Source organism: Thamnophis sirtalis, unplaced genomic scaffold, assembly GCF_051295495.1.
Source record: "Thamnophis sirtalis isolate CommonGarterSnake01/CBP01778 unplaced genomic scaffold, rThaSir2_p1.2 scaffold_3, whole genome shotgun sequence".
NCBI lineage: Eukaryota > Metazoa > Chordata > Lepidosauria > Squamata > Natricidae > Thamnophis > Thamnophis sirtalis.
Genome location: NW_028261383.1, coordinates 89,632,288 through 89,656,333, shown reverse-complemented (window position 1 = coordinate 89,656,333; position 24,046 = coordinate 89,632,288). Strand labels below are relative to the sequence as shown.

Below are 24,046 nucleotides of genomic sequence, written 5' to 3'. Positions count from 1 at the left end.
GTCAGGAGTAGCATCTTATACATCCCTGGCAAACACTAAGCTATTTGTGAACTTTTATCACATAGCCTCAAAATTCCTCCTTTCAACAATGCAGAGCTGCATCTCCCATTTCCTAAGACAGCAACCCTATCCTGCAATTTACCATGGTTATTACCAAAATCACTTTGTGCTGCTATTCTGAAACATATGTTGAACAAGTACAAGCTGACATATTGCTCCTGGTTCACAGTACCCCATAAATTGATCTTGTTTTCATGTCCATAAAACACACATATACAAAATGCTCCTATAAAGTGATTTTTAAAGAGGCTTTTCTACCATTGTATTTTGAAATAAAATAAACATGCTTCATTTCTTGATTCGAAAAATCTGCAGCAAAATTGGGAAAAATCTTCCTCTGTGCTATAAGCTGTCCTTCAGTCTGGGGCTTGTGAATCTATCTGGTTCCTTTAAAGATACATCACGATCTAATTCTTCACCATCTTAGTCTTGCATCACAGAAAAGGCTTCTTTCAATCTCTTTGACTGACTGAAAATCTCTTCAGAATCCAAGACAAGAGGTGATACACTCATGCCTGCTGGTGTTATGTCTATTGCGGAAGTTGTAGGGTTATTTTAAAAAGTTTAGAAACCATTTTTCTTCGTGCTCTCTCGCTAAACTTAAGCTTCTTTTTGAGTCCTATTTTTGTTGTTCTTAACTCAGAATACAAATAAAAGCTAACAGCACTTTTGGATGACTGTGTCTCACTGATAAAGAATTTTTTCCTTCAGGCAATTAAAGTACAAACCTATGTATGTATGTATGTATGTATGTATGTATGTATGTATGTATGTATGTATGTATGTATGTAATATTTGTGCTGATAAATAAATAAAGGGAAACTAGTATAGATCTATTTCAAGCTATTTAGCTCTCATCAGCTAGCCATACCCTTACTGGGATTCGAACCTGTGCTGTATTGCATCTTAGGCAGACGTCTTAGCCATTAAGCCACAGGTCCTCCTCCTTATCAGCAGAAGCCAGGGAGGAAGGTATATATTTAGTGGTATGCCCCTGTTACGGGAGGAAGCTAACTGCTTCCATTATATATGTGTGTGTGTGTGTGTGTGTGTGTGTATACAAACCTATATGTGTGTGTTTGTGTGTGTACAAAACATGTTTACACTTGTAAAGTGGTAATAGGAAGTAGAAAGTTATAGCTACCATTTTATTATGATATATTAGAATTATAGTCAATATTTTTTGATTATTTGCCGAGTTGAATCTTAAATGAATAGTAATGATCTTGTTAGATTAAAAATAAAGAAAGTCCACCTTAGAAAAGACAGTAAGGGACCACTCTAAATAAAAATGGTCAACAACCCTTCATTTTTCATTACGGTTGGCTGGATCTATACCACAAATATAAATGGTTTGAAATCTCAACGGACATTTACCAGTGGCAGTTATGAGGACAAGAGAAACAGTATTGTAATAGCGCTAAGGCAGAAAGAAACGAAAGAACCACTGTGTCCTGTGAAATGAGAAGACTTCAGAGCCTGAGAGGGTGGCAGATCCTCATGGGCTCTGCATTCTTCTCACCATGACTGAAGCCGGTACTGAAAAAAGGATAGAATTTGCTAGCCCACAACTGGTGGAAGATAAAGAGGACTGACATCTCCTCGGCGTTATAAAAGGTCAGCTTTTTGGCCTTGCAGTCCAACAACACCCCCACTTTCCTCAGCCAGCACTGGGGCCTCAAACGTACCCAGGGAGTTGCTGCAGCCCAATACTCGGACTCGTTCCACAATCTTATCGTCCAATAGCCATTATCTGGGCACAGACGGACTCTTGCTGCCCGGTCCACATTGTCCGAAGCCACTCCTAATTCCCACTTGGTCTTGTTCCCCACCCAGACTTCCCAGTAATGCCGCCCGCTTTCAAAGGACGCCGTGGCCAACACGTTCACACTCTGCAGGAAACGCCTGGGGCTTCTGGGTACTGCCTGTGGTGACTCCCTCTCTGTCACTGAAGTCAGATCTTTGGAGAGGAGGAGGCTGGGGTGGGCCGAGTCTGGATCCAGGGTCAGAGCATTAGGAGCTATGGGGAAAACAACGCATAGAGTTAAGTGAGGCCTTAGCAACCAGAGAGCTCTGCTGTATCTCTTTATCCCAAGCCGCCTTCAAACAGGGAAATGCACCTGGGCTGATGCATTTCAGCATCTTTCGCCAAATTATGTACTGCAAGGGCCCGTCACACAGCTCCTTGTACTGTTTTAGAGCCAAAGTCAACGTTTCAGATTGCACTGCTGGTCTGGAACAGAAAGAAACTTAGTTAAACAAGACAAGAATACAGCCATCACAACATTCCTCCATTATCAAGTAAATTGTCTCCAGCCTCAAAGCTTTCCAGTCAATTCACCTGGATGCTACGCAGTACTTTTATGGAGAACAAAGTGCTCAGCACTTTTATGGAGCAAATTACTGTGTTCCCAATTTTATAAAGAGATGGCAGTAAAACTGTTATAAAGTGGCTCAGCCATATCTGTTTGCTGAGTCCACATAACAGATGGGAGTAAGCTCAAATTACTGGGGCTGGGGGTGGGGGGAGAGAAAGCAGGATGTAGAGGTGTTTTTAATTAAATCCACCATCCTTACCACTTCTTCTCCAAGATCAGGAAATAATGCAACCCTTTATTGTTCTCCGAAAGCAACTAGCTAAGGAAAGAGGCCCTGGCTCTTGCTTCTGATTCCAGTACAGGTAGTCCTCAACTTACAACAGTTTGTTTAGTGACTGTTTGTAGTTACAATAGCACTGAAAAAAGTAACTCATGACCATTTTTCAACTTACGACCATTGCAGGCATCCTGATGATCACATGATCAAAATTCAGATACTTAGCAACTGACTCATATTTATGGTGGATGCAGTTTCCCGGGGGTTCATGGGATCACCTTTCACAACCTTCTGACAAGCAAAATCAATGGAGAAGCCAGATTCACTTAACAGCAGAGATACTAACTTAACAACTGCAGGGATTCACTCCGTAACTGTGTCAAGAAAGTGCTCTGACCTAGGCTTCACCAGAGCATGAAGCAAACTCTTTGTCCTGACAAAAAACCCTTTTATTAAGTTACTGTGAATTCTGCTCATTCACATCCAACAAAATCTTTCAAGGAAGGATGTACAGTCACAGACCTTATCCGGCTTTTGCAGATATCATCATCTGCAAAAATTGGCAAGGAGTCTCAGAGAGTCACGGGCCAATTAAGCAAACTAATTGTCTCCTGCAAACTCCACTCCCCTTTCGCTCCTTTTTTATTTCCTCTGGAAGGGGCCATTCATCATCCATCTGTGGCCTTACTCCCAAGTACACCCCTGTTCTTTAGCTGTTCTCTTTGTCTGGAAACTCTGTGGATGCGCACACTGAGAACAGGCTCCAGCTGTTTGTCTGCCTCACTGATGTCTGACTCTGAAGGCAGATGATAACTGGCATACGGCTCTGGCCCTATCTCTGCCTCTGACACAGAGCCCTCATCAGAGCCTTCCCCAGACTCCAGGACTAGCCCATGTTCCTCCCCAACCTCCTCCCTGTCCGAATCTGCTGCCAGCTCTGTTGGCAGGCCACAACAGAAAGATTATAAAACAGGATAAAATTCACTTAACAACTGTCTCACTTAGCAACATAAATTTGGAGCTCAACTGTGGTTGTAAGTTGAGGACTACCTGTACTACTAGGGAACCATGCAACTCATAGATGGCCTTGATTGCAGATTTTTAAAAAAAATGTAGCATCCTTGGAAGCCACCAAATTCCTACAATGTCCTTTCAACTTAAATCAGAGGGGAAGTTTCTGGCCTGAGCATTCTGCTTCCTTTTCTTCGTCAAAGGAGTTTATTGACTCACAGACTGGAAGGCCAGGAGAAAGTCCTAAGCATCATGCAAGAAACTAGTTTGCAGAAAAACAGAAACATGCATATTAACAGTGTACAAATGGACCTAACAAAATTATAAGCCATATGCTGTTAACAAATTAATTTTAAACTCTTGTTTCCACAGAAACCTCCAGCCCTTTCCTAACACGTAAAAATGCCCCCCGGTACAGTGAAAGAGTAAGAGAATTGCACAAGCAATCTTTCCCTGTCACAGTTAACAGGAAGAAAGCAGATTCCACATCTCCAGTGTAATCATTACAGCAATTTGGCAGCATCACAATAAAACAGAACCACAAGATGCACATTGGGATCCAACAGGGCCTTGATGAGTGAGAGATTTGTGTGTCTGTTTCCTGCCCACCTGGGTGAACCTGGAAAGCTCTCCAGGACTGGCAAAGCAAAAGCAATAACAGATTAACTGAGATCATATGGGATCTGACATCCTGCAAATCTGGCAGGCTAGTCTTTGGACCATTTAGATTGCTAATCAGTGCCGAGGAACTACAAGTGGAGCTCACTCAAGTAGCTCAACCATTTCATAAAAGCTCCTCCTTGCACATCTATGCAACTGTGTCCAGCATTCAGAAGATACAAATCTACCCGTACATCCTTGGTCTGTTCCCTGGCTTCCTCCAAACCTTCAGTGCGTTTTTTTGTTTGTTTGTTTGTTTTCCGGACACATACCTGACCGGCAGAGATTCCACCTGCAAAAAAAAAAAAAAGCAAAGCAAATTAAGAAATATCTCATTCAATTTGTGTGGACTAGCACCAATAGATTCTACAGTACAGTATTCTATCCTGAAGTTGGAGAGAAGGACAATTATCATATTTTTCAGAGTATAAGACACACCTTTTTCTCTCAAAAAAGAGGCTGAAAATCTGGGTGGGTCTTATACACTAAATACAGCATTTTTGGCCTCCCAACACCCTTCCCCTTTTCAACAAAATGGCCATGCAGAGCCTTTATGAGACATAGAGTGCTTCTGGGGCCTGGGGAGGGTAGAAATGAGCGAAAAATGGGCCATTTTTTGCTCACTTTTGTCCCTCCCAGCACTCTATAAGGCTATTCATGCCCTTTTGGGGAGAGGGGGGAAAACGGGCTCGTTTTCACAAAAAAAAATGGCCATTTTGGGAGTGCAAAAACTTTTTTAAAAAAATTGCCTCTTCAAAATCTTGGTGCATCTTATACTCCGATACGTCTTATACTCTGAAAAATATGGTAAGTGAACATTAAACACAATTCCAAAGGGAAGCGAAATACTAAAGGGATATATTCTGGAGATGGTAAATAAACATTTCATGACATGAATGAGGAGATGAGACAGTTAAGCTTCCAGTCTCTCGTTTTTCAAGACACAATTTTTGGTCTTTCTGGGTTCTTGCTTCTGAAGGAAACCTGTAGTATGTCATCAGCAAAGCAGAAGAACTTCTTCATCCTTATCTCTACATTGTAACTTTAAATTACACTGGAAACTCAACTTGAAATACAAAGATGAGAAATAACAGTTTTTATAATTTAGGGAAAATGTGATAAGGGAATTATGGAATGTCGATGAAGATTCTCAATCATCCAGGTAGAGCTGTCTGGAAGTTGAATCATGGCAACTGGATTTTTCTTTTTTTTATTTGAAATGTTTCACTGTTTATCCATGTAGCTTTTTCAAAAGCCCAGTTTTGGACTTTTGAAGAAGCTACTGAAACACTGAAAGTTGACTGGTCATTGTGCTGAAAGTATTATTTCATGGAAGTAAATCATAAGGTAAAGGTAAAGGTTCCCCTCGCACATATGTGCTAGTCGTTCCCGACTCTAGTGGGCGGTGCTCATCTCCGTTTCAAAGCCGAAGAACCAGCACTGTCCGAAGATGTCTCTGTAGTCATGTGGCTGGCATGACTAAATGCCCAAGGTGCACGAAACACTGTTACCTTCCCATCAAAGGTGGCTCCTATTTTTCTACTTGCATTTTTTACGTGCTTTCAAACTGCTAGGATGGCAGAAGCTGAGACACATAACGGGAGCTCACTGTTATGTGGGGGTAGGGTTTCGAACCACCAACTTTTCTGATTGACAAGCTCAGCGTCTTACCCACTGAGCCACCGCGTCCCAAGTAAATCATACAGGGAAGGAAACAGAGCACTAAGCGAATGATTCAAACTTATGTATGTAAGTCCTCTTGGTTATTTAATGTAATCATACTTTCCTTATCACAAGATAAGGAATGCTTATGGTAACATTAGATGTGTTTTGGGTACAGGCATGAACAGATGTGCTTCTTTGTATGCATTTGTCATTTGTCATTTATTTGACATTTATAGGCCGCCCTTTTCCCTAAGGGGACTCAGGGCGGCTTACAATTAATAGGGAGGGAGTGCAAGACAGAACACAAGAAAAAAAGAAAAATGTGAATAAAAAAATAAACCAGTAAAACACAACATTCATTCAGCATTTGGGTGGGGCGAAGTTAGGGTCTTATCCCCAGGCCTGACGGGATAGCCAGATCTTGAGGGCTGTGTGGAAGGTCTGGACGGTGGTGAGGGTGCGAATCTCCAGGGGGAGATCGTTCCAAAGCGTCAGAGCTGCAACTGAGAAGGCTCTCCTCCGCGTAGTCGCCAGTCGGCACTGACTGGCGGATGGAATTCGGAGGAGGCCTACTCTATGCGATCTGATGGGACGCAGGGAGGTAATTGGCAGAAGGCGGTCTCTCAAATAGTCAGATCCACTACCATGGAGGGCTTTATGAATGGTAAGTAGCACCTTGAAGCGCACCGGAAGATCAACAGGTAGCCAGCGCGGCTCACGGAGGATCGGTGTTATGTGGGCGAACCGTGGTGCGCCCACGATCACTCGCGCGGCCGCATTCTGGACTAGCTGAAGTCGCCGGATGCTCTTCAAGGGCAGCCCCATGTAGAGCACATTGCAGTATTCCAGCCTAGAGATCACAAGGGCTCGAGTGACTGTTGTGAGGGCCTCCCGATTCAGGTAGGGCCGCAACTGGCGTACCAGGCGAACCTGGGCAAATGCCCCCCTGGTCACAGCTGACAAATGATGGTCAAAAGTCAGCTGTGGGTCCAGGAGGACTCCCAAGTTGCAGACCCTGTCTGAGGGGTATAAATTTTGACCCCCCAGCCTGAGTGATGGAACGTTGGCCAAATTGTTGGGAGGAAAACACAACAGCCACTCGGTCTTGTCTGGGTTGAGTACCAGTTTGTTAGCTCTCATCCAGTCCCTAACGGCCTCAAGACCCCGGTTCATCATGTCCACCGCTTCATTGAGTTGGCACTGGGCGGACAGATACAACTGTGTATCGTCCGCGTATTGGTGGTATTTTATTCCGTGCCTCCGAATGATCTCACCCAGCGGTTTCATGTATATGTTGAATAGTAGGGGGGATAAGACCGAGCCCTGCGGCACCCCATAAGTTAGGGGCCTCGGGGACGATCTCTGCCCCCCCACCAACACCGACTGCGACCTGTCCGAGAAGTAGGACGAGAACCACTGCAAAATAGTGCCTCCCACTCCCACCTCCCGCAGTCGTCGCAGAAGGATACCATGGTCGATGGTATCGAAAGCCGCTGAGAGGTCAAGGAGAACCAGGATGGACGCATGGCCTCCATCTCTGGCTCTCCAGAGATCATCGGTCAATGCGACCAAAGCGGTTTCTGTGCTGTAGCCGGGCCTGAAGCCGGACTGGAAGGGGTCAAGATAGCTAGCTTCCTCCAAGGTACGCTGAAGCTGGAAGGCCACCACCTTCTCAACAACCTTCCCAACAAAGGGAAGGGTGGAGACTGGACGGTAGTTATTAAGAACGGCCGGATCCAAGGATGGTTTCTTCAGGAGGGGTCTCACCGCTTTAAGTGAGGCGGGGAAGTGCCCCTCCCGAAGGGAGGCAGTAACAACCGCCTGGATCCAGCCTCATGTCACCTCACTGCTGTTGGCAACCAGCCAGGAGGGACACGGGTCCAGTATACAGGTGGAGGCGCTCACAGCTCGCATAGCCTTGTCCACATCCCCGGAGGCAACATCCTGAAACTCAACCCAGAGATGGTCTGCCAAGTTATCCCCCTGTGTCTCGGCTGGATCTGCGGGAGTGGAGTCCAAGTCCGACCGAAACTGAGCAACTTTGTCCGCCAAGAACTGGACATACTCCTCAGCCTTACCCTGTAAGGGGTCCCCTGCCTCCCTCCTATTTAGGAGGGAGCGGGTTATCCTAAACAGGGCGGCTGGGCGGGACTCGGCGGACGCAACCAAGGTGGCAATGTGTGTTCTTTTAGTTGTCCTTAGTGCCCGGATGTATTCCTTGGTGCATGCTGTCAGAAGTGCTCGGTTCGATTCGGACCTATCGGACCTCCACAAGTGCTCTAGGTGTCTCCTCCGGCGCTTCATCTCCCGGAGCTCCTCGGTGAACCAAGGAGGCCTCCGGGATCCGCCGACCCGGAGGGGCCGTAGTGGCGCAATGGCCGTAGTGGCGCAAGTATGCAGACAATGCTATGTTGCTGACTGAGAAATCAAGTGATTTATAGTGTAATAAGGAGTATGGATCTGTAAATTAATGCATCAAAGACTAAAGCACTTCTAATGAACAGGGTAAAAAGAAGAAGAATGGCTGCAAATTTTGTGCAAATGGAGAAAAAATAAACCACCCAAAAATAAACCAAAATCCAGCAAGTAGCTGAATTTGTTAGTTGGTAGAACAGTTAACATATAGGAGACTGCATGGATGAATTTTAGGATGTGCAAATCGGGGCAGAAAGGTAAGGGATGATATGTGATCTATTGTGAGGAATCCGTGTTAATCAAACCAAGTAGAAAAGACTTTGCCTAAGAGCAAACTTCTGCCTACTTTGTTATTCAAAAGTAAGAGTTGATTTGTCAGGAGAAACATAAACATCCGAAGTTGCAGGCTAATTACATGAAACAAGAAGAGGCAGAATCAAGATTATTAGGTGTCAAATCCATGCGGACTAGATTAAAAAGTGAGTTTTACCAGGCCTAAAGAAGCAAGTTCATCTAGGCAAAATGAAAGATGACCGAATCATAAAACGAACATCTGAAGGAACAATGAAGAGGAAGGCTGAGAAAATCCCAGATACAGTTGATGAGATCTTCCGAGAGAGGACGTAAGTTTAAAGAACAAAAGGCAATGCGTGAATTTATGGCAACAAGGGTGATTTGCAGACAGGAAGGTTATGGAAAACTATAATGAACAGAACTGGTATAAGTGACATTTAGCCAAACAAATAGTCCTTGACTTAAGACCACAATGAGCCAGGTCAATTAAGGTCATAAATCTTGCTATCATAAAGCAGGTCGCCCATGTGACTGACCCAATTTTATGATCTTTTGGGGGGATGGTTGCTAAGTGTATTAAGTAAGGCAACTATTCACTCTGGGCCAGTTGTGAGGGATGTGGATGCTGGAACTGGGCTGTAAGTACCTCTGAGGAGAAATGTCAAAATTTTGAACATTGCTAAGCAACCGGTCATAACTTGAGGACTAACTGTATTTTCTTTTATTGTTTCTTTTTTTGCATTTATATACCTGATAAGTTTCTATTCCTTTATTAATCAGTTTTTACTCCTCTTCCACATTTTGCATGTTGCTTAACCAGAAAGGGAATAGCATACAGATAGTCCTTGACTTACAACAGTTCATTTAGTGACCGTTCAAAGTTACAACGGCACTGAAAAAAGTGACTCATGACTGTTTTTCACAATTATGACCATTGCAGCAACCCCATGGTCACATAATCAAAAATCAGATGCTTGGCAACTGATTCATATTTATGACAATCATTTGATCCCCTTTTGCGACCTTCTGACAAGCAAAGTCAAGGAAGTCTGTAAAATGGGAACAAAACTCATTTAACAAATGTCTCAGCAGCAGAAATTTTGGGTTCAATTGTGGTCGTAAGTTGAGGACTACCTGTAGGTAGTAGGTAGGTAAAGAATGTTTATTTTATTTATTTAAATTACAATCCATGTTTTTGCTTGAGGATAAACTGCCAGCAAAGCAGATTAATTTTACACCTAATTTTATAAATGTGTACATTCAGTAAAACAAGAAGTTTGATGAAGGGAAAAAAAAGGACATGTTTTCTAATGCATTTTGTAAAGGGGTTTGTCATTAAAGCCCATTTGTATCCCTTGCATTTAGAGCAGTGTTTCTCAATCTTGGTCAGCCAGCTCTGCTGGCTGGGGGATTCTGGGACTTGAAGTCCACGCATCTTCAGGTGGGCCAAGGTTGAGAAGCACTGATTTAGAGGAATGCACATAATAAGCCATTTGCGAAAGCTAAAGAGATCTTGTTTCTGAATTGAAGACTTGTCTGGGAACTTCCTAAATCCAGCTTGTCCACTAGGGGACAAACAGGATAAACATTGATAGTTTTTCAGTAACCATTAACTGACTCCTTCCTTCCCATTTTCCACTGAACATTTTTTAGTGATTATTCAAGGAAGTGCCAGAAAGACAACATGTTTTAAACTGGAATGGTGATGTTTCCTTGAACAGCTTTGCTGGATAGAATCCAGAGCCGATATAGCCTCTTTGGGCACTACGAGGCCCGAGGGCTTTATATTGTGGAGTTTGCAGTAATTTCTCAAAGCAGACAATTTCCCATGCGAGGGAGAGCCAGCCATTCGTTTAACAATCCTGCCGCTATAGCAACTTACTGTAAAGTAAAAGGATTGCATTAAAACCATGGGTTATCATTCGTGTTACAGGAAATGGAAATGAAAAGAGCAAACGCTCTTCCCTACTGAGGAGGAGGAGGAAGAGAATGTCAGCTGAAGTTTACCTTGCCATGTTTGTCAAGACTACAAGAAATGGGACAGGGAGGAGGGAAGGAGAGAGAGAGGGATTCTCATTGCTCGCCCTGATGAAAAGGAGAAAGGATGAGAGGATGAGGTAGAGATAACACTACAGATGCCATTAGAAAGCCAAACAGAAATTCACCTTCTCTCACAGCTGCCAAATGTCAAGTCTAGTTACGGACAAGATAGTAAAACACGCGATCAATAAAGGGAAACATTTTTGGATTGTAAATGAATACATGGGGACTTCTTGGAGCCCACGTTTCTCTCACCTAGGAGATAAACCATTTCTCTGAACTGCCCCATACCCTCCTAGTCTACCACTTTGGTGTGTTTTTGTAGCACAAACAAGACCGAGGAAAGGTAAATTTGGATTCCAAGTCCCCCAAGTTCAACTCCCATCTCAAGTTAAGTCTTGGAAGTTTCACCTGCAGCCCTGATGAGATCTCAGAGTTGTCAAGTCTGCGCTGCATTTGGTCCATGCTCTTCTTCAACTCAGAAATCTCTTCTATTAATTGTAGAGAAGCATTTTCCAGTCTGAACATATACTGCTCTTCTTCTGTAGCCATTTCCATCAGAATTCTTCCTTCCTCCTCTCGTAGGATCTGATGAAGATGTTGAAATGCTGCTTGGATCTCTGACTTCAGTTTCCGAGATGTTTTCTGAGCAGAGGAAAAGATTACAAGAAATAGAAACACAATATATTCAACCACTACCTGTGTTTCAAAAGATATTAGCTCTCCAAAAGTTTTGTGGGCAACGTATTATCGCTATGTTAAGAGGAGAGCAAAGCACACTTTATTTTTAAAGCATCCAGCTACCTTTCTAGTGATCTGCACAGCCACAGGGTGGCAGCTGTATCTATGCTACAATTTAATCTGGAATTGTCCTATCTCACTTTTACAGAGAATCCAGATGTTGCAGTTAATTCATCGCACCACAATTTCCCCAAGCTGTTCCTTGGTCTTCTTTCAAACAGACTTGAAGATTTTTCTCATTTAAAGGCAATTATGGTGCTATTCTTTTAGCATGGTCTGGCAGAACACTTACGGAGTCTTTTCAGAGCTACTGCAACTTGAATTTGAAACTTCTTTTTTGTGACTTATTTCTCTAATTGCTTCCTGTTCAGTGTAACTGCAAGATTACTTTGTTCCTTGATTGGTCTTTATGTGAACAGTTCCTTTCCCAAAAGGGAATAGTTATAATGACTTGACTCCCCTTGTTCATTTTCTCCTTCATTTTATTGAAAAATATTGCTATATTCTTACATAAAAAGTCCTATCACAACAGGATATGATGCAAATGAATAATACCCACTTATACAGCAATTAATCAGTAATACTTTGCTAATAGCAAACAAGAGGCAGAAGCTGAATGTACGGGTTTTTCGAAACACCTGAAGGACACCCAATTGAATTGGGCCTTTTCTGCTATGAATTGGGCCTTTTCTGCTAAATACTCACAAAAGATTTGCCTTTCACTTTCATTTGGTTTTTAAAAAATTCAGATGTATTAAAAGTGCATACACATAAACCCTCTACCATCTTTTGTAAGCTTGTGAGCATTTTGTCTGCCCTTTCCAGTTTCCTACAAACATGGCAGTCCAATACAGTGAAGAAAGAAGTCTTGCCTAATTACATTATCACTGACCTCCTCTCTCCCGACGTTCAATGTCATTGTACACAAAATTATAAAAACAGATTACACGCTGCTTATATTCAGTACAGAGGTGGTATTCAGCAGGTTCTGACCAGTTCTGGAGAACCGGTAGCGGAAATTTTGAGTAGTCCGTAGAACCGGTAAATATCACTTCTGACTGGCCCTGCCTCCATCTATTCTCTGACTCATGAGTCCCAACTGATCAGGAGGAAATGGGGATTTTACAGTATTCTTTCCCTGCCACACCCACCAAGCCATGGGGAGAGAATGGACATTTTATAGTATCCTTCCCTTGCCATGTCCGTCAAGCCACTCCTACCAAGTCATGGCCACAGACCCGCTAGTAAAAACTTTTGAATTGCACCACGGATTCAGGGGCACCAAAATAAGCCCCGATATTAATCTGTCTCGCATTATTTGATTTTTTTCTTTCTTTCTAACACTCCTCTAGTATACATTGACTCTGAAGCTTTCTATAGTGAGTCTCAACGGGCTCAAAATGATTAGAATTAATTTTGAATCCAAATTACTCCTTTTGAAGTGAACATTTGCTACTTAGTGTTATTTCAAACTTGCAAGTCTTATTAAAGTAGATTACCAAAGCCTTTGAAAAATTGTCATCATGTATTATATATATAAAATGAATGAAGAGCTAACAGAATGATTAAAGAAGCTTTCATGAACTTAAATCTAATGCTTCTGAAATCTACCTGCTTCTAACCTTTACCCTGGATTTTTTTTTGTTGAAGGTGGATTAGATGAACTGTTTTCTCTGATGAACTGGAAGACTGTTATTACTTATCATGTTCCTTCGCCTTGATGAGACTTTAAGGATAACTCACAGGCTTTCATCTTTAAAAAGCCCATTTAATGATTACTGTAGTTGTTCAGAAGAAGCTGCATAATATTTAATATTATTTCTGACTAAGGGGAAAACTAAGATGATTTAGCAAATATATCTCCCGCACCCAGAATATGCTTGTTTGTATTCCTTGATTGTTAAAAAAAACCTTAATAAAATGTTGGAGTCAAATCTCAATCCAGAAAGGGCATTTTCAAATGATGTACAGTTTAATATTCTAATAAATGATATATCATAATGAAGCCCATGAAAAAAGCAGAGAGTTCTTTCATTTTAATTTTTAAATTATCAGCGATTGCTGTATTATCAAGGCAGCCAATGTAGCGCAGTCATTAAGATCCAAGTTCAAGTCTCCTTCAGTCACAGAATTCACAATTCCTAGCCAGTCATCAGTCACAGGATTGTGCTACAGATAAAATGGACACCCTGCATAACTTGGTAGAGAAGAAACGACAGGATAGAGATATCATAATAAACACAAAGCAAGCCAACCAATATTTAACATTCTGAGTAATTAAACAAGAATACCCTCTCCCAACGGCTAACCTAGTTTTCTTGAGGGTAGGGCATAAACAATTTGAGAAAGTTCATACAAACCAAAGATTCATGCAAACCAAGGCTTCTTCACCAAGCTCAAGTTTAGGACTTTTTGTTGGCAAGAACCAGCATTTTTAACTGGACTTAAAACACAACCAATGGCAATGCTGTTAAAAAGGTAGAGCAACGTGATCAGCAAAATCACATGTAGAAAGAATCATTCCTTAACCACAAAATCCAAATGTTCTACATTTTAGTGGTTTCAAAGATGGAGAAAGTGGAAAAATATGTCTTCACTGGTAAAGGGCATACTAGTAGTATGTATACAATAACATCCTGACCACAGTAGCCTCATAAATGTCCCGGATGAATGCTAAAGCATGCACAGTTGTAAACATGATTCTTCAAAAGGTGTCATGATCTACTCCCATTAGGTTTAATCCATGTTGTTGTGAGCCTATTTTTTTTTAAAGTTTAAGTTTACTTTATTGTCACTGCACCTCATACAATGAAATTAAATGTCATTTCTAATTTATATCTGATGTATCACTGCATCTAGACTCCAGTAAAGGACCTGAATAATCTCCTTGAGTCCAGCTGACCAAGAAGGGAAAAGTTGGATATCATCAAACATGATGTTTTTTCATGGCTTCGTGTGGGTATGATAAAAGCATAGGGAACATAACAGATCCCTGACAATCCCTGATGTTAAGAAGCAGCCTTCTCCCTAGTCATTAATAAAGTCCAACTCCATGGATTGGATGCATCTCCTCTAATTCTGATGACCACAACTACACACTGAAGAATTCGTAGTAAGGGATTACCCTGCATAAGTGATTATGTTTTTTTTCTTCATGGATATGCTATCCATGGAGATAATTACTTAGGGTTAAGTGTTACTTGATCCTTATTTTGCATTCATTCTTCCTGCAATATAAAGAAACCAGAACATTTACATATACAGGAGAAAAGAATAAACCATCTTTCTGAATTAGTATAACTTGTTTTCTTGGAAAACCCAGGTTTTCAGCCTGGAATTCTAAACATCCCTGACAATGGCTGCAGATAAAACTGTTACATGACGTCCACTTGGGTGCTGAAAAGTTAAGAGCATAACGTACACTGCAAAAATAATAAAAGCTTGAATAATAGAGTACATGTAGTCCTTGACTTATAGCAATTCATTTAGTTACACCACCACTATTTTTCACGCTCATGACCATTGCAGCATCTCCATGGTCACATGATTTACATTTGGATGCTTGACAACTGATGATTGAAGTGTCCCAGAGTCATATGATCATCTTTTGCAAATGTCTGGCAAGCAAAGTCAATGGGGAAGCCACATTCACTTAACGGTGTTATTAATTTAGCAACTACAATGATTCACTTAACAAACGTGGGAAAAAAAGTCGTAAAATGGGGCAAAATTCACTTAATGAATTTCTAAGTTAGCAACATAAATTTGGGGCTTAATGATAGTCGTTAAGTCAAGGACTACCTGAATACCTGCTTGTTTAAGGAGAAAATGCTATCTATGAAAGTGTGCAACACCATTAAATATGATGATTGTAACACATAGGTTCTTAGATATTGTCAGGCCTGTTAGTTAACTCTTTGCCCACATTTCCCATACCTTCTGATCAAGAGGCAAGGCTCTAGTGATATAAAATTGACAGCAACTGAGCGATCCCTCCTTTTTCCCCGCCTCTCCTTTTGCTCATGGAACCCCATCAAGTTTTTGAGGAGCCCTGCGGTTCAGCAGAAACCCCGATCTAACCCACAAAAAGATTAGATCAGGGTTTCCCAAAATGATTGATATCGACCTCCAAGAACCAATGGGACCATCCAAGAGGTTGATATTATATTTGTGAAACTAGTAATTAAAGTCATGTTTATTAAACTATTTTCAAATAATTAATTTTTTGGGGGGGAGGGGTTGTCAATGAGCTAGCAAATGTTTTAAGTTAGGGTCTGGATTAGACACTGAAATATGGTCTTTTAAGCCACGGAAAAACCACTTCCCAAGATAGTCCCAGTTGCTGAGTGGTTCAGCAAATATTCAGCTTGCCAAGACGACCAACATGGTCAATACTACTTTGGTGACATATTTTACTTCTCTAAATAGGGCAGTCTTTTTGGAAAAATTAACGGAATGCTCTTTCCCTGAGCCAACTCTTAAAAACTAAATAATAATCATCATGAAAGAAAAACACCACCAAAAATCTATTTGTGTCCATCACTCTTAAAGTGTTAATTCTGCATACAAATGTGAAAGCATTTATTAAACCCAGTTAAGTCCACTCATTGACACAATCCCATATTTTTCAACCCATGGCCTTCCAGTCATCCTGCCAGTGAATTCAAGAAACCCTCACAAATCTATGATGTCTCTCTGAATAAACACATTTTTTGTTTCTCTTCTATTGTATACAGTACAACTGAAAATAGCTGCCCATTGTCAGCCCACAACATATTGTGGCAGGAACAATATGTTATGAAACATGGCAGTAGCAATGGCAATTACATACTGCTCCACACTGCTTTAAAGTTTACAGAGTCACCATATTTCCCTCAATAATCTGGGTTCTCATTTTAATTACCTTGGGAGGATGGAAGCCTGAGTCAATCTTGAGCCAGTCGGGATCGAACTCCTGGCAGTGAGTGAAATCAGCCTGCAATACTGCATTTTAACTACTGCATCACCATGGCTCTACCGTTCCCCCCCGCCCCCAACATGTTATGTGTAATTATGTGCACATAATTACTTTAGGGAGATTTGAGAACGTTTGCTCTTCTTTTATCACGGTATTATTTATAGCAATAGCAATAGCAATAGCAGTAGACTTATATACCGCTTCATAGGCCTTTCAGGCCTCTCTAAGCGGTTTACAGAGAGTCAGCATATTGCCCCCAACAATCTGGGTCCTCATTTTACCCACCTCGGAAGGATGGAAGGCTGAGTCAACCCTGAGCCGGTGAGATTTGAACCGCTGACCTGCTGATCTAGCAGTAGCCTGCAGTGCTGCATTTAACCACTGCGCCACCTTGGCTCTTCACACCATTATAACACCATTATCTCCCGGAGTCCTTCGGGAGTGGGCGGCATACAAAACCAATAAACTCAATCAATAAACTCAATCTCAGTGTTTGTTTTAGAGGCATTTCTTTGGCAAATGCATTTCAACAGTACAATATTATTTTTCTTTTAAGATGCCATCATAATCAAACGTCTGTGTTGTTTCATATGCTATAGTTCAAAACTTTGACATGGAAGAGCCTTCTTCTTTGATCTTATTTTTGGTTATTTATTTAGGAGAAATTTTGCTGGTTTTCTTCACAGAAATCACTCTGTGAAATATGACTTCTAAGCCTCACGGCACAAAGCAGAAAAAAAGATTGGCTTAATGGCGTTAAGCTCTTTTTCCATCTGCCTACTCTCCCCAGTAATTCCCCCTTAGTCAGTGCAAAATCTACAATTAGAGGTATTAATCTTCTATTCTGCTGAGAGGCCTCAGCAGTTCATTGATTATCCGGGCAGATGATTAGTTTGCCTTGTGACAACCCAGAAGAAACTGTTCTTTACTGGCTGCTTTATCTTGTTTTGCCTGTAGTTTAAGAATAGTGTTAGGAGGAGAAAGTCACACAACCCAAGGAGTCCCAGCTTTGGTCCTGTCGATTAGACTGTGGGTAGTTTTTCCTCTTCCTTTTATATATTTTCTGCAATTAAGATTGTCTTGACTGTTCTATTTCAGTGCTTTCTGGACAAAATGCCCCACTTCTTCTAAACCCCAAACGTCCCACCCCTGACATCATCTCTAGCATCTTAGCCATTTGCTTCGGACCCTAAACCAGTAATATTACCACCAAGCACTCCTTATTTTCCTCATTCCTTCGCTTCATCTCCAGCAGTTTCTCGCGTTTCCTCTGGTAGACCTGAAGGACCTTTTGGAGCTCCATCTGAAAGTGAATGAATGAATAAGTAAAGCATTTATTTATTGGAATAACTTCCGAATATTAATTGTGGAGTCAGCATAATAAAGTTTTGCAGTTTCATCAAGATTTTTTTTCCAGCCTCGCCTGTCCCATGAACTAACTAACTCAAATAGCATCTGAATCTCTCTTGATCGTCCTTAGCGAAAGGATGATATGAAAATAGTGCCATGATGTTTTCTCCTCTTTATGCAATTTTTTCCAATCACTAACCTTTCCAAAAGCTTGCAGAGGTTGGAAGAAATGATAAAACATGTACAGTGACATTGTGATACAAACCTTGCAACCTTCCTCCTTGCATCCAATGCCAGGACACAAGTATGAAAAGGGCAAGATATAAATATGGAAGCTCCCACTTATGGTGACAATGGATGTACTGTATTTTTTGGAGTATAAGACGCACCGGAGTATAGCACGCACCAAGGTTTTGAAGAGGCAATTTTTTTTAAAAAGTAGGTAAGAAGGTAGAGGGATAGAGAGGGAGAGAAAGAGAGAGAAATACAGTAGGGAGGGAGGGAGGAAGGGAGTGTAATTAGGTAGGTAGATAAAGGGATAGAGAGAGGGAGAGAGAAATAGATATAGAAATAGAGAAATACAATAGGTAGGTAGGGAGAGAGTGTGTGTGTAGATAGGTAGGTACGTAGAGGGATAGAGAGAAATAGAAAGAGAGAGAAATACAGTAGATAGGTAGGGAGAGAGAGAGAGTAGGTAGGTTGGTAGTTAGAGAGATAGAGAAATAGAGAGGGAGAGAAATACAGTAGATAGATAGGAAGAGAGAGAGTAGGTAGGTTGGTAAGTAGATGGATAGAGAGTAGGTAGGTACGTAGGTAGATGGGGGGGGGGGAGAGAGAAAAATACAGTAGGTAGGTAGGTAGGGAGAGTAGGTAGGTAGGTAGATGTTTCCAGGTGTATTTATCCATGTGATGGAGAAGGAAATCGCTGACAATCTACAGCACCTAAGACTTTGTTTTTGCTGGCACGGCACTTGATCAATGTAATTCTCATCAATTAACGAGCTTTCCAAAAGGAAAAAAAAAAGGTTTTGCAGTCTGCAAACCTCCCATGAATAGCCCGGGGGGGGGGGGGGACTTTCAGAGTGCTCCTGAGAGGGGGCGCCCCCCCAAACGAGCAAAAACGGACCATTTTTTGTCAAAAAAATTGCATGCATAGCCTTATGAAGGCTATAGAGTGCTGTTGAGTGGGGGGTGGCAAAAAAGGCCCATTTTTTGCTCATTTCTGCCCTCCCCAGCCCCCAGGAGTTCTCGCAGATTTTCTGCCTCTTTTTTGAGGAAAAAAGGTGCGTCTTATTCTCCGAAAAATATGGTAAATGTGTAAATGTGTAAGTTCCAGAGCTGGCATTGTGCCTATGAGCCTCTCTTTACTTATTTTACCACTGTTCCCTAAACAGTAATTATTATAAGCATAATAAGACTTCTTTCTCTCTCTCTCTTTCTCTGCCCACCCTACCTATGAGCTAAAGGACTATGCCTAGAAGGCTTTCAGACAAAATGTTGGCTGTGCTCTCATGTGCAGAATTGAACAAAGGTTTCCAATATTGTTTTCTTTCACTTGTGATCTCTTCTTCCAACTTTTTTCTTATGTTAAAAAAAAAAAACAGTTAGAGAAATGGACTATTTTTTCACTGGCAGCCATTTCCTGACTATAAGAAAACATCCTTACAAATCAATCTTGGTCAATCAGTTGGGAATTCAGATCTCTGAAACGTAAGGATCTTAGTCTCAATCTTTTCCTCAGGAATTTTCTTCCTAACCTCTGCTTGTCCTAATGGCAGCTAAGGATGCTAGACAAATTCTTATTCTTCGGTATTGAGCTGCAAAGAACAGCACTGCAAGAGGAGGAAAAGGAAATTAAGCAAAGGATTAAAACTTCAAAGAAGTCAAAGATAGGATTAGAGCAAAATGCAGTGGAGAGGGGAAAGATAATCTTTTCTCTCAGCTCACTTCACCTCACAGGGTGATTGCTGTGTGGAAAATAGAAGGAGAAAGGACTATTTGGTATGTTCCCTGCCCGGGATTATTTATGAAAATAATAAAGGTGCGATTTATTTAAAAAAATATTTAAAAATGGTAAAGATACCAACAGTTGCCAAAGTAAATCGAAAAGAGCTTGGAGAGGATGGAATTAAAACAAAAATATAATATATCTTGATCCAAAAGCTGAAGAAGCTTCTTGGATGAGAAGCTAAAAGTCTTCAAAGAAAAATCAGAAAGTCAAGTTGCCTCTTGAAAAAAGCACCTTTGGATCGTGATCCAAAAGTTATCTGACTTTTTCTTCAGCAACTTCATGGTTAAGTATTCGCTGAAAGATATTAGGCATGTGTGCACACCATGGAAAATTAAACTTCTTCAGAAATGTGTGGTATGTCCACAGACAATGTTTGATAACACCCACCTTCATGATTCCATCTGTAATGGATGTATCTTTCCTTTTATGTGAATAGAACTGGCTTGTCTTCTCCAAGCCAACCAAAATCAGAAGCCATGGAAACCAAGAACAATCCATGATGAGTTTGTAAAAGAGAAGAAACCACAGTTCCTGTTTTATTCACTGTGATTTAGATAGATAAACCATAAATGGAACTAATCAAGTTTATTAATCATGTCTGTAAGAGGCATATTGGTTTAATTCAGGTTTTTTGGGGTGTCTTTGAATCATTGTTGATTCCTGTGAGTGCCTCAATTAGTCCTGATGTTTTCTTGGCAAGGTTTTTCAGATTTGACTTGCTTTTGCCTGCTTTCTAGAGCTGAGAGACAGCACAGCGATTGGCCCAGTCACCCTGAAGGCAGGACTAGAATTTATAATCTTCTGGTTCAGAGGTGGGTTCCTACCAGTTCGCACCTATTCAGTAGAACTGGTTTGTCAAATCTACTGAGCCGGTTAGAAGAGGTTCCACCAGTGGACCCGGAAAGCAGGCCGCACCTACAGAAGAGGTTCCAAAATTTTTTGAAACCCACCACTGCTACACACACACACACACATACATACACAGAGAGAGAGAGAGAGAGAAAGAGAAAGAAAGGAATAAATAAATAAAGAAAAAAGAAAGAAAAAGAGTGAGAGAGAGATAAAAAAAAGAAAAAAGGGACAAAGAGACAAAAGGGAGAGAGAGAGAGAGAGAGAGAGAGAGAGAGAGAGAGAGAGAGAGAGAGAGAGAGAGAGAGAGAGAGAGAGAGAGAGAGAACACATGGCCGGCAAGCCACTCCCACCAGGTCACATGGGCGGCAAGCTACTCCCACAAAGGAGGCCACACCCACAGAGTAGATTCCAAATTTTTTTGTGAACCCACCACTGTCCTGATTTATAGCCAGATGCCCAAACTGGATCTCTACTGCAATGTGCCACATATTAAACATGCTACCGGCCAGATGATCAAGGAAAATTGTTACTGGTTACTGACCTTGGTTTTTCTTCTGTGCTCCTCGGAGGCAGATCTTCGAACTTTCTCCGCTATATTAGATACAATGAAATTAGGATGAAAGGATCGGGAAGGACACTTTTGCCGACACTGGGGGCAAGTGGCAATTCTGGGGCATCCATTCCAATATTTCTCGATACACTCTTTACAAAAATGGTGCATGCATTCCAGCATGACAGGGTTCCTGAAGAGCTCATAGCATATAGAACAGGTCAATTCTTCTTGAATGGTTTGCTCCTGACTCTTGCCAGCCATTTCTGCAAAAAGGTAAAGGAGGGCCTAAGTTTCAGTTCTAGAGGAAACAAGAGTTTTATAAGTGGAACAGACTGAGAAATGCATGATTAGTTTACATACTTCCCCTAAACAATAAATAGCCATTGAACACATCCTTGTATAAAAGCTTCTGCCTGTAGGCAAATATGAAGCAATCAGTAAAAGCATTTATTCATATGTAGAAAAGTAGCAAAAAGAAACGCAAGACTTTTTGATTTTTTTAAATAGGTAGCCTGGAACTTCTTTGAAATACGATGCTTTCTCGGTGAATTCAATCTAACCATAGTACAGGGAAATAACAAAGGGCTACAAGATCTCAAAACCTGCAGTTTGGCAGGGTTCCGCCCTCTTTGCTGCCCTCCAGTGGCCATTTGGAGTTTTGCAGTCCGGATTTGCTCGCTCCAATCAGAAATCACACACCCTGAAAAAGGCAATCCGGCGTCGCAAATTGCCTGCTAAGAAAGACATGGCATCGCGGAGACCCGGTTCGCATCTCAGGAGCCGCCTGCATAAAAGCAAGCTCCTTAATAGTTTTTCTCCAAAACAACCCGTCCCGACCCCAAGAATAGTGCCAAGAACAGGTGGGGCGGAACGATTCAGACAACAGCCACAACACCTAAGGATCCCTAAAGAAAAGCAAATGCTCCTCCCAAAAGCCCCATGGAGCTATAAGGGCTGGGAGGAGTGCCCATTGCTGAGTAGAAAGTGGGGGGGGGGCTTCCCCACTCTGGCCCTTGTTCACTACAGGCCAAGACAACGACTGGGCTACCACCCCTTCCTCAGCATCAACCCCCTTCGTCGTCGCCCATCATGTTTCACTAACCCGCCACGTTGCGCCTTCGCCGAGGGACTCGGCTAAAGTCCCCAACTTTGATTCCAAAGTGCACTGAACATGCTTGAGCGGCGGCCCTTTGCGCCAATCGGGACAGTCCCTGGTGATCGAGCTCGCGCTCTATTGGTCAACTCCTTTGTCGGGGCCCGTCGATGCTCCGGAGGCTGCTTGATGTTGCCGCGAAAGCCTTCCGGGCGCTCCAGGCTGACTCTGTTCCCTTTTTTCGACGTTATTTGCTGCAGGAGAAAGACGCGCTTTGAAGTTTTGCAGTGACGGGGCTCATTAGCAGGGGCTTTTTTCCCCCTGCTGGCTGCAAAAGTCGAGGAAGTTTGCATTCAGGACTTAATTCTGTGAGCTCTTCAATTAGGGAGGAGCAACGATGGAAGTCCGCGATTGGTCGTTTCCCAAACAAACAACTTTTATCTCTTGCGGAGTTACCTACATTACACAATCTAATACAATACTGTGCCGCACATGTTTACCTCGCTTTCTTATGTAAGGGGCAAACTCAAATGACAGCCCTGTAACCTTTCTCATGGGCTAATATTTTGAAAGACCTCCAGCCCTTTTTCTACTCTATTTCTCTATCGCTCCACTAAAAATGAGAATCAGATATTTATGTACGGCAAATAACAGCTTAGAAGGCTTATTTTAAGCATCGAAGTAACTTTTGGGGGGTTGCAGAGCAGCTGACATGTTTGCCTCCTTTGGCCATCAAAATGATACTTTCCATGCTGCTTCTTGGTTACAAAGCTTTGAGCTGCTTCTGTAGATCTGCAGTCTAGGCCAGCACAGGCTCAGGTACATAGATGTGTTTTGTACTAGGTTGGATAAACTTTTTCCCTGGCAAGTTACAGGGATCATTAGACTATATGCATAGTAACAAAAGCATTTGAAAAGGGGGGTGGGGAATAATCATTGTGCTTCCAGAATGATTGGACAACAACAAAGTAGTCCTGCTAAAATGTCCCAAAGATGGTTTTTCAAGAGGCAACTGAGCTTTCTTGATACTTTCTTTGAAGAAGTTTCGCTTCTCATTCGAGAAGCTTCTTCAGAACTGAAGAAGCTTCTTGGATGAGAAGCGAAACTTCTTCAAAATACAAGCAAGAAAATCCAGTTGCCTCTTGAAAAACCACCTTTGAGACATCCTTGAACTGGATGACTGAGAATCTCCATAGAGAGCCTGCTGAAATGGATCTTGAAATGGCTTCAGTTCACCATTCAATTCATTTGAATCAACGTACACATCAGGTGACAGACAACACTGTTTCTATTGCCCTGTAAAGCAATTGCCCTGTTTTTAGCGTACATCTCCTTCAGGAATACAGAAGAATTTTGAAATATCATTGATTGATTGATGTGCCATCAAGTTTTTACTGACTCAGCAACCACATAGATAGATTTTTGTACAGGATGATCTATGACTAAACTGGTCTTTCAGGTCTTCCAATTGATGAAAGAAATGTCCTTCTGGGTTCGGCTCCAAGTGGGGAAAAAGACACTGGAGATATGGAGGCTGCTTGGAAAGATGGTTTATTGGTGGACAGGACCACATGGCTTGAGTCCTGAACAGAAAAGGTGAACACATGCTTCAATGTTGGTGGAGAAGAAGTGAAGGGCTGAGGGAGAGGCTTGTTAGGCTTTTTATAACCTGTTCAGTCCCACCTCTCTGTTTCCTGTTCCTGTGTAAGAAATGTATTCTGATTGGTTGTCAGACTCCATGGGGCCATG

General features: G+C 41.9%; 1 protein-coding gene across 3 annotated transcripts; it reads right to left on the bottom strand.

Annotated features, from left to right (window-relative positions):
- Positions 1-1,487: 1,487 nt before the first annotated feature.
- On the bottom strand, positions 1,488-22,638 carry LOC106538656 (zinc-binding protein A33). Of its 3 annotated transcripts, none has more exons than XM_087709467.1 (7): positions 22,307-22,638; positions 21,193-21,467; positions 17,646-17,741; positions 11,152-11,385; positions 4,521-4,618; positions 2,181-2,293; positions 1,488-2,080 (listed from the first exon to the last, which is right to left on the bottom strand). In XM_087709467.1, exons 2-7 carry the CDS (start codon positions 21,463-21,465, stop codon positions 1,533-1,535), a joined length of 1,362 nt encoding a protein of 453 aa, XP_087565593.1. In that variant the 5' UTR covers positions 21,466-21,467; positions 22,307-22,638; the 3' UTR covers positions 1,488-1,532. The 3 variants fall into 3 exon arrangements, with proteins under 3 accessions (XP_087565593.1, XP_087565595.1, XP_087565594.1); XM_087709469.1 differs by having other exon boundaries at positions 4,599-4,618; positions 22,307-22,637; XM_087709468.1 differs by lacking the exon at positions 22,307-22,638 and adding an exon at positions 21,807-22,060.
- Positions 22,639-24,046: the final 1,408 nt, after the last annotated feature.

What these genes read in the sequence shown, in the direction of transcription:
- LOC106538656 (XM_087709467.1), bottom strand. Translation starts at nt 21,465, where the DNA reads ATGGCTGGCAAGAGTCAGGAGCAAACCATTCAAGAAGAATTGACCTGT. An exon ending in AGCACAGAAGAAAAACCAAG is followed by an intron (nt 17,742 to 21,192) that starts GTCAGTAACCAG and finishes ATTCACTTTCAG; the next exon opens with ATGGAGCTCCAAAAGGTCCT. An exon ending in AAAATAAGGAGTGCTTGGTG is followed by an intron (nt 11,386 to 17,645) that starts GTAATATTACTG and finishes TCCTCTGCTCAG; the next exon opens with AAAACATCTCGGAAACTGAA.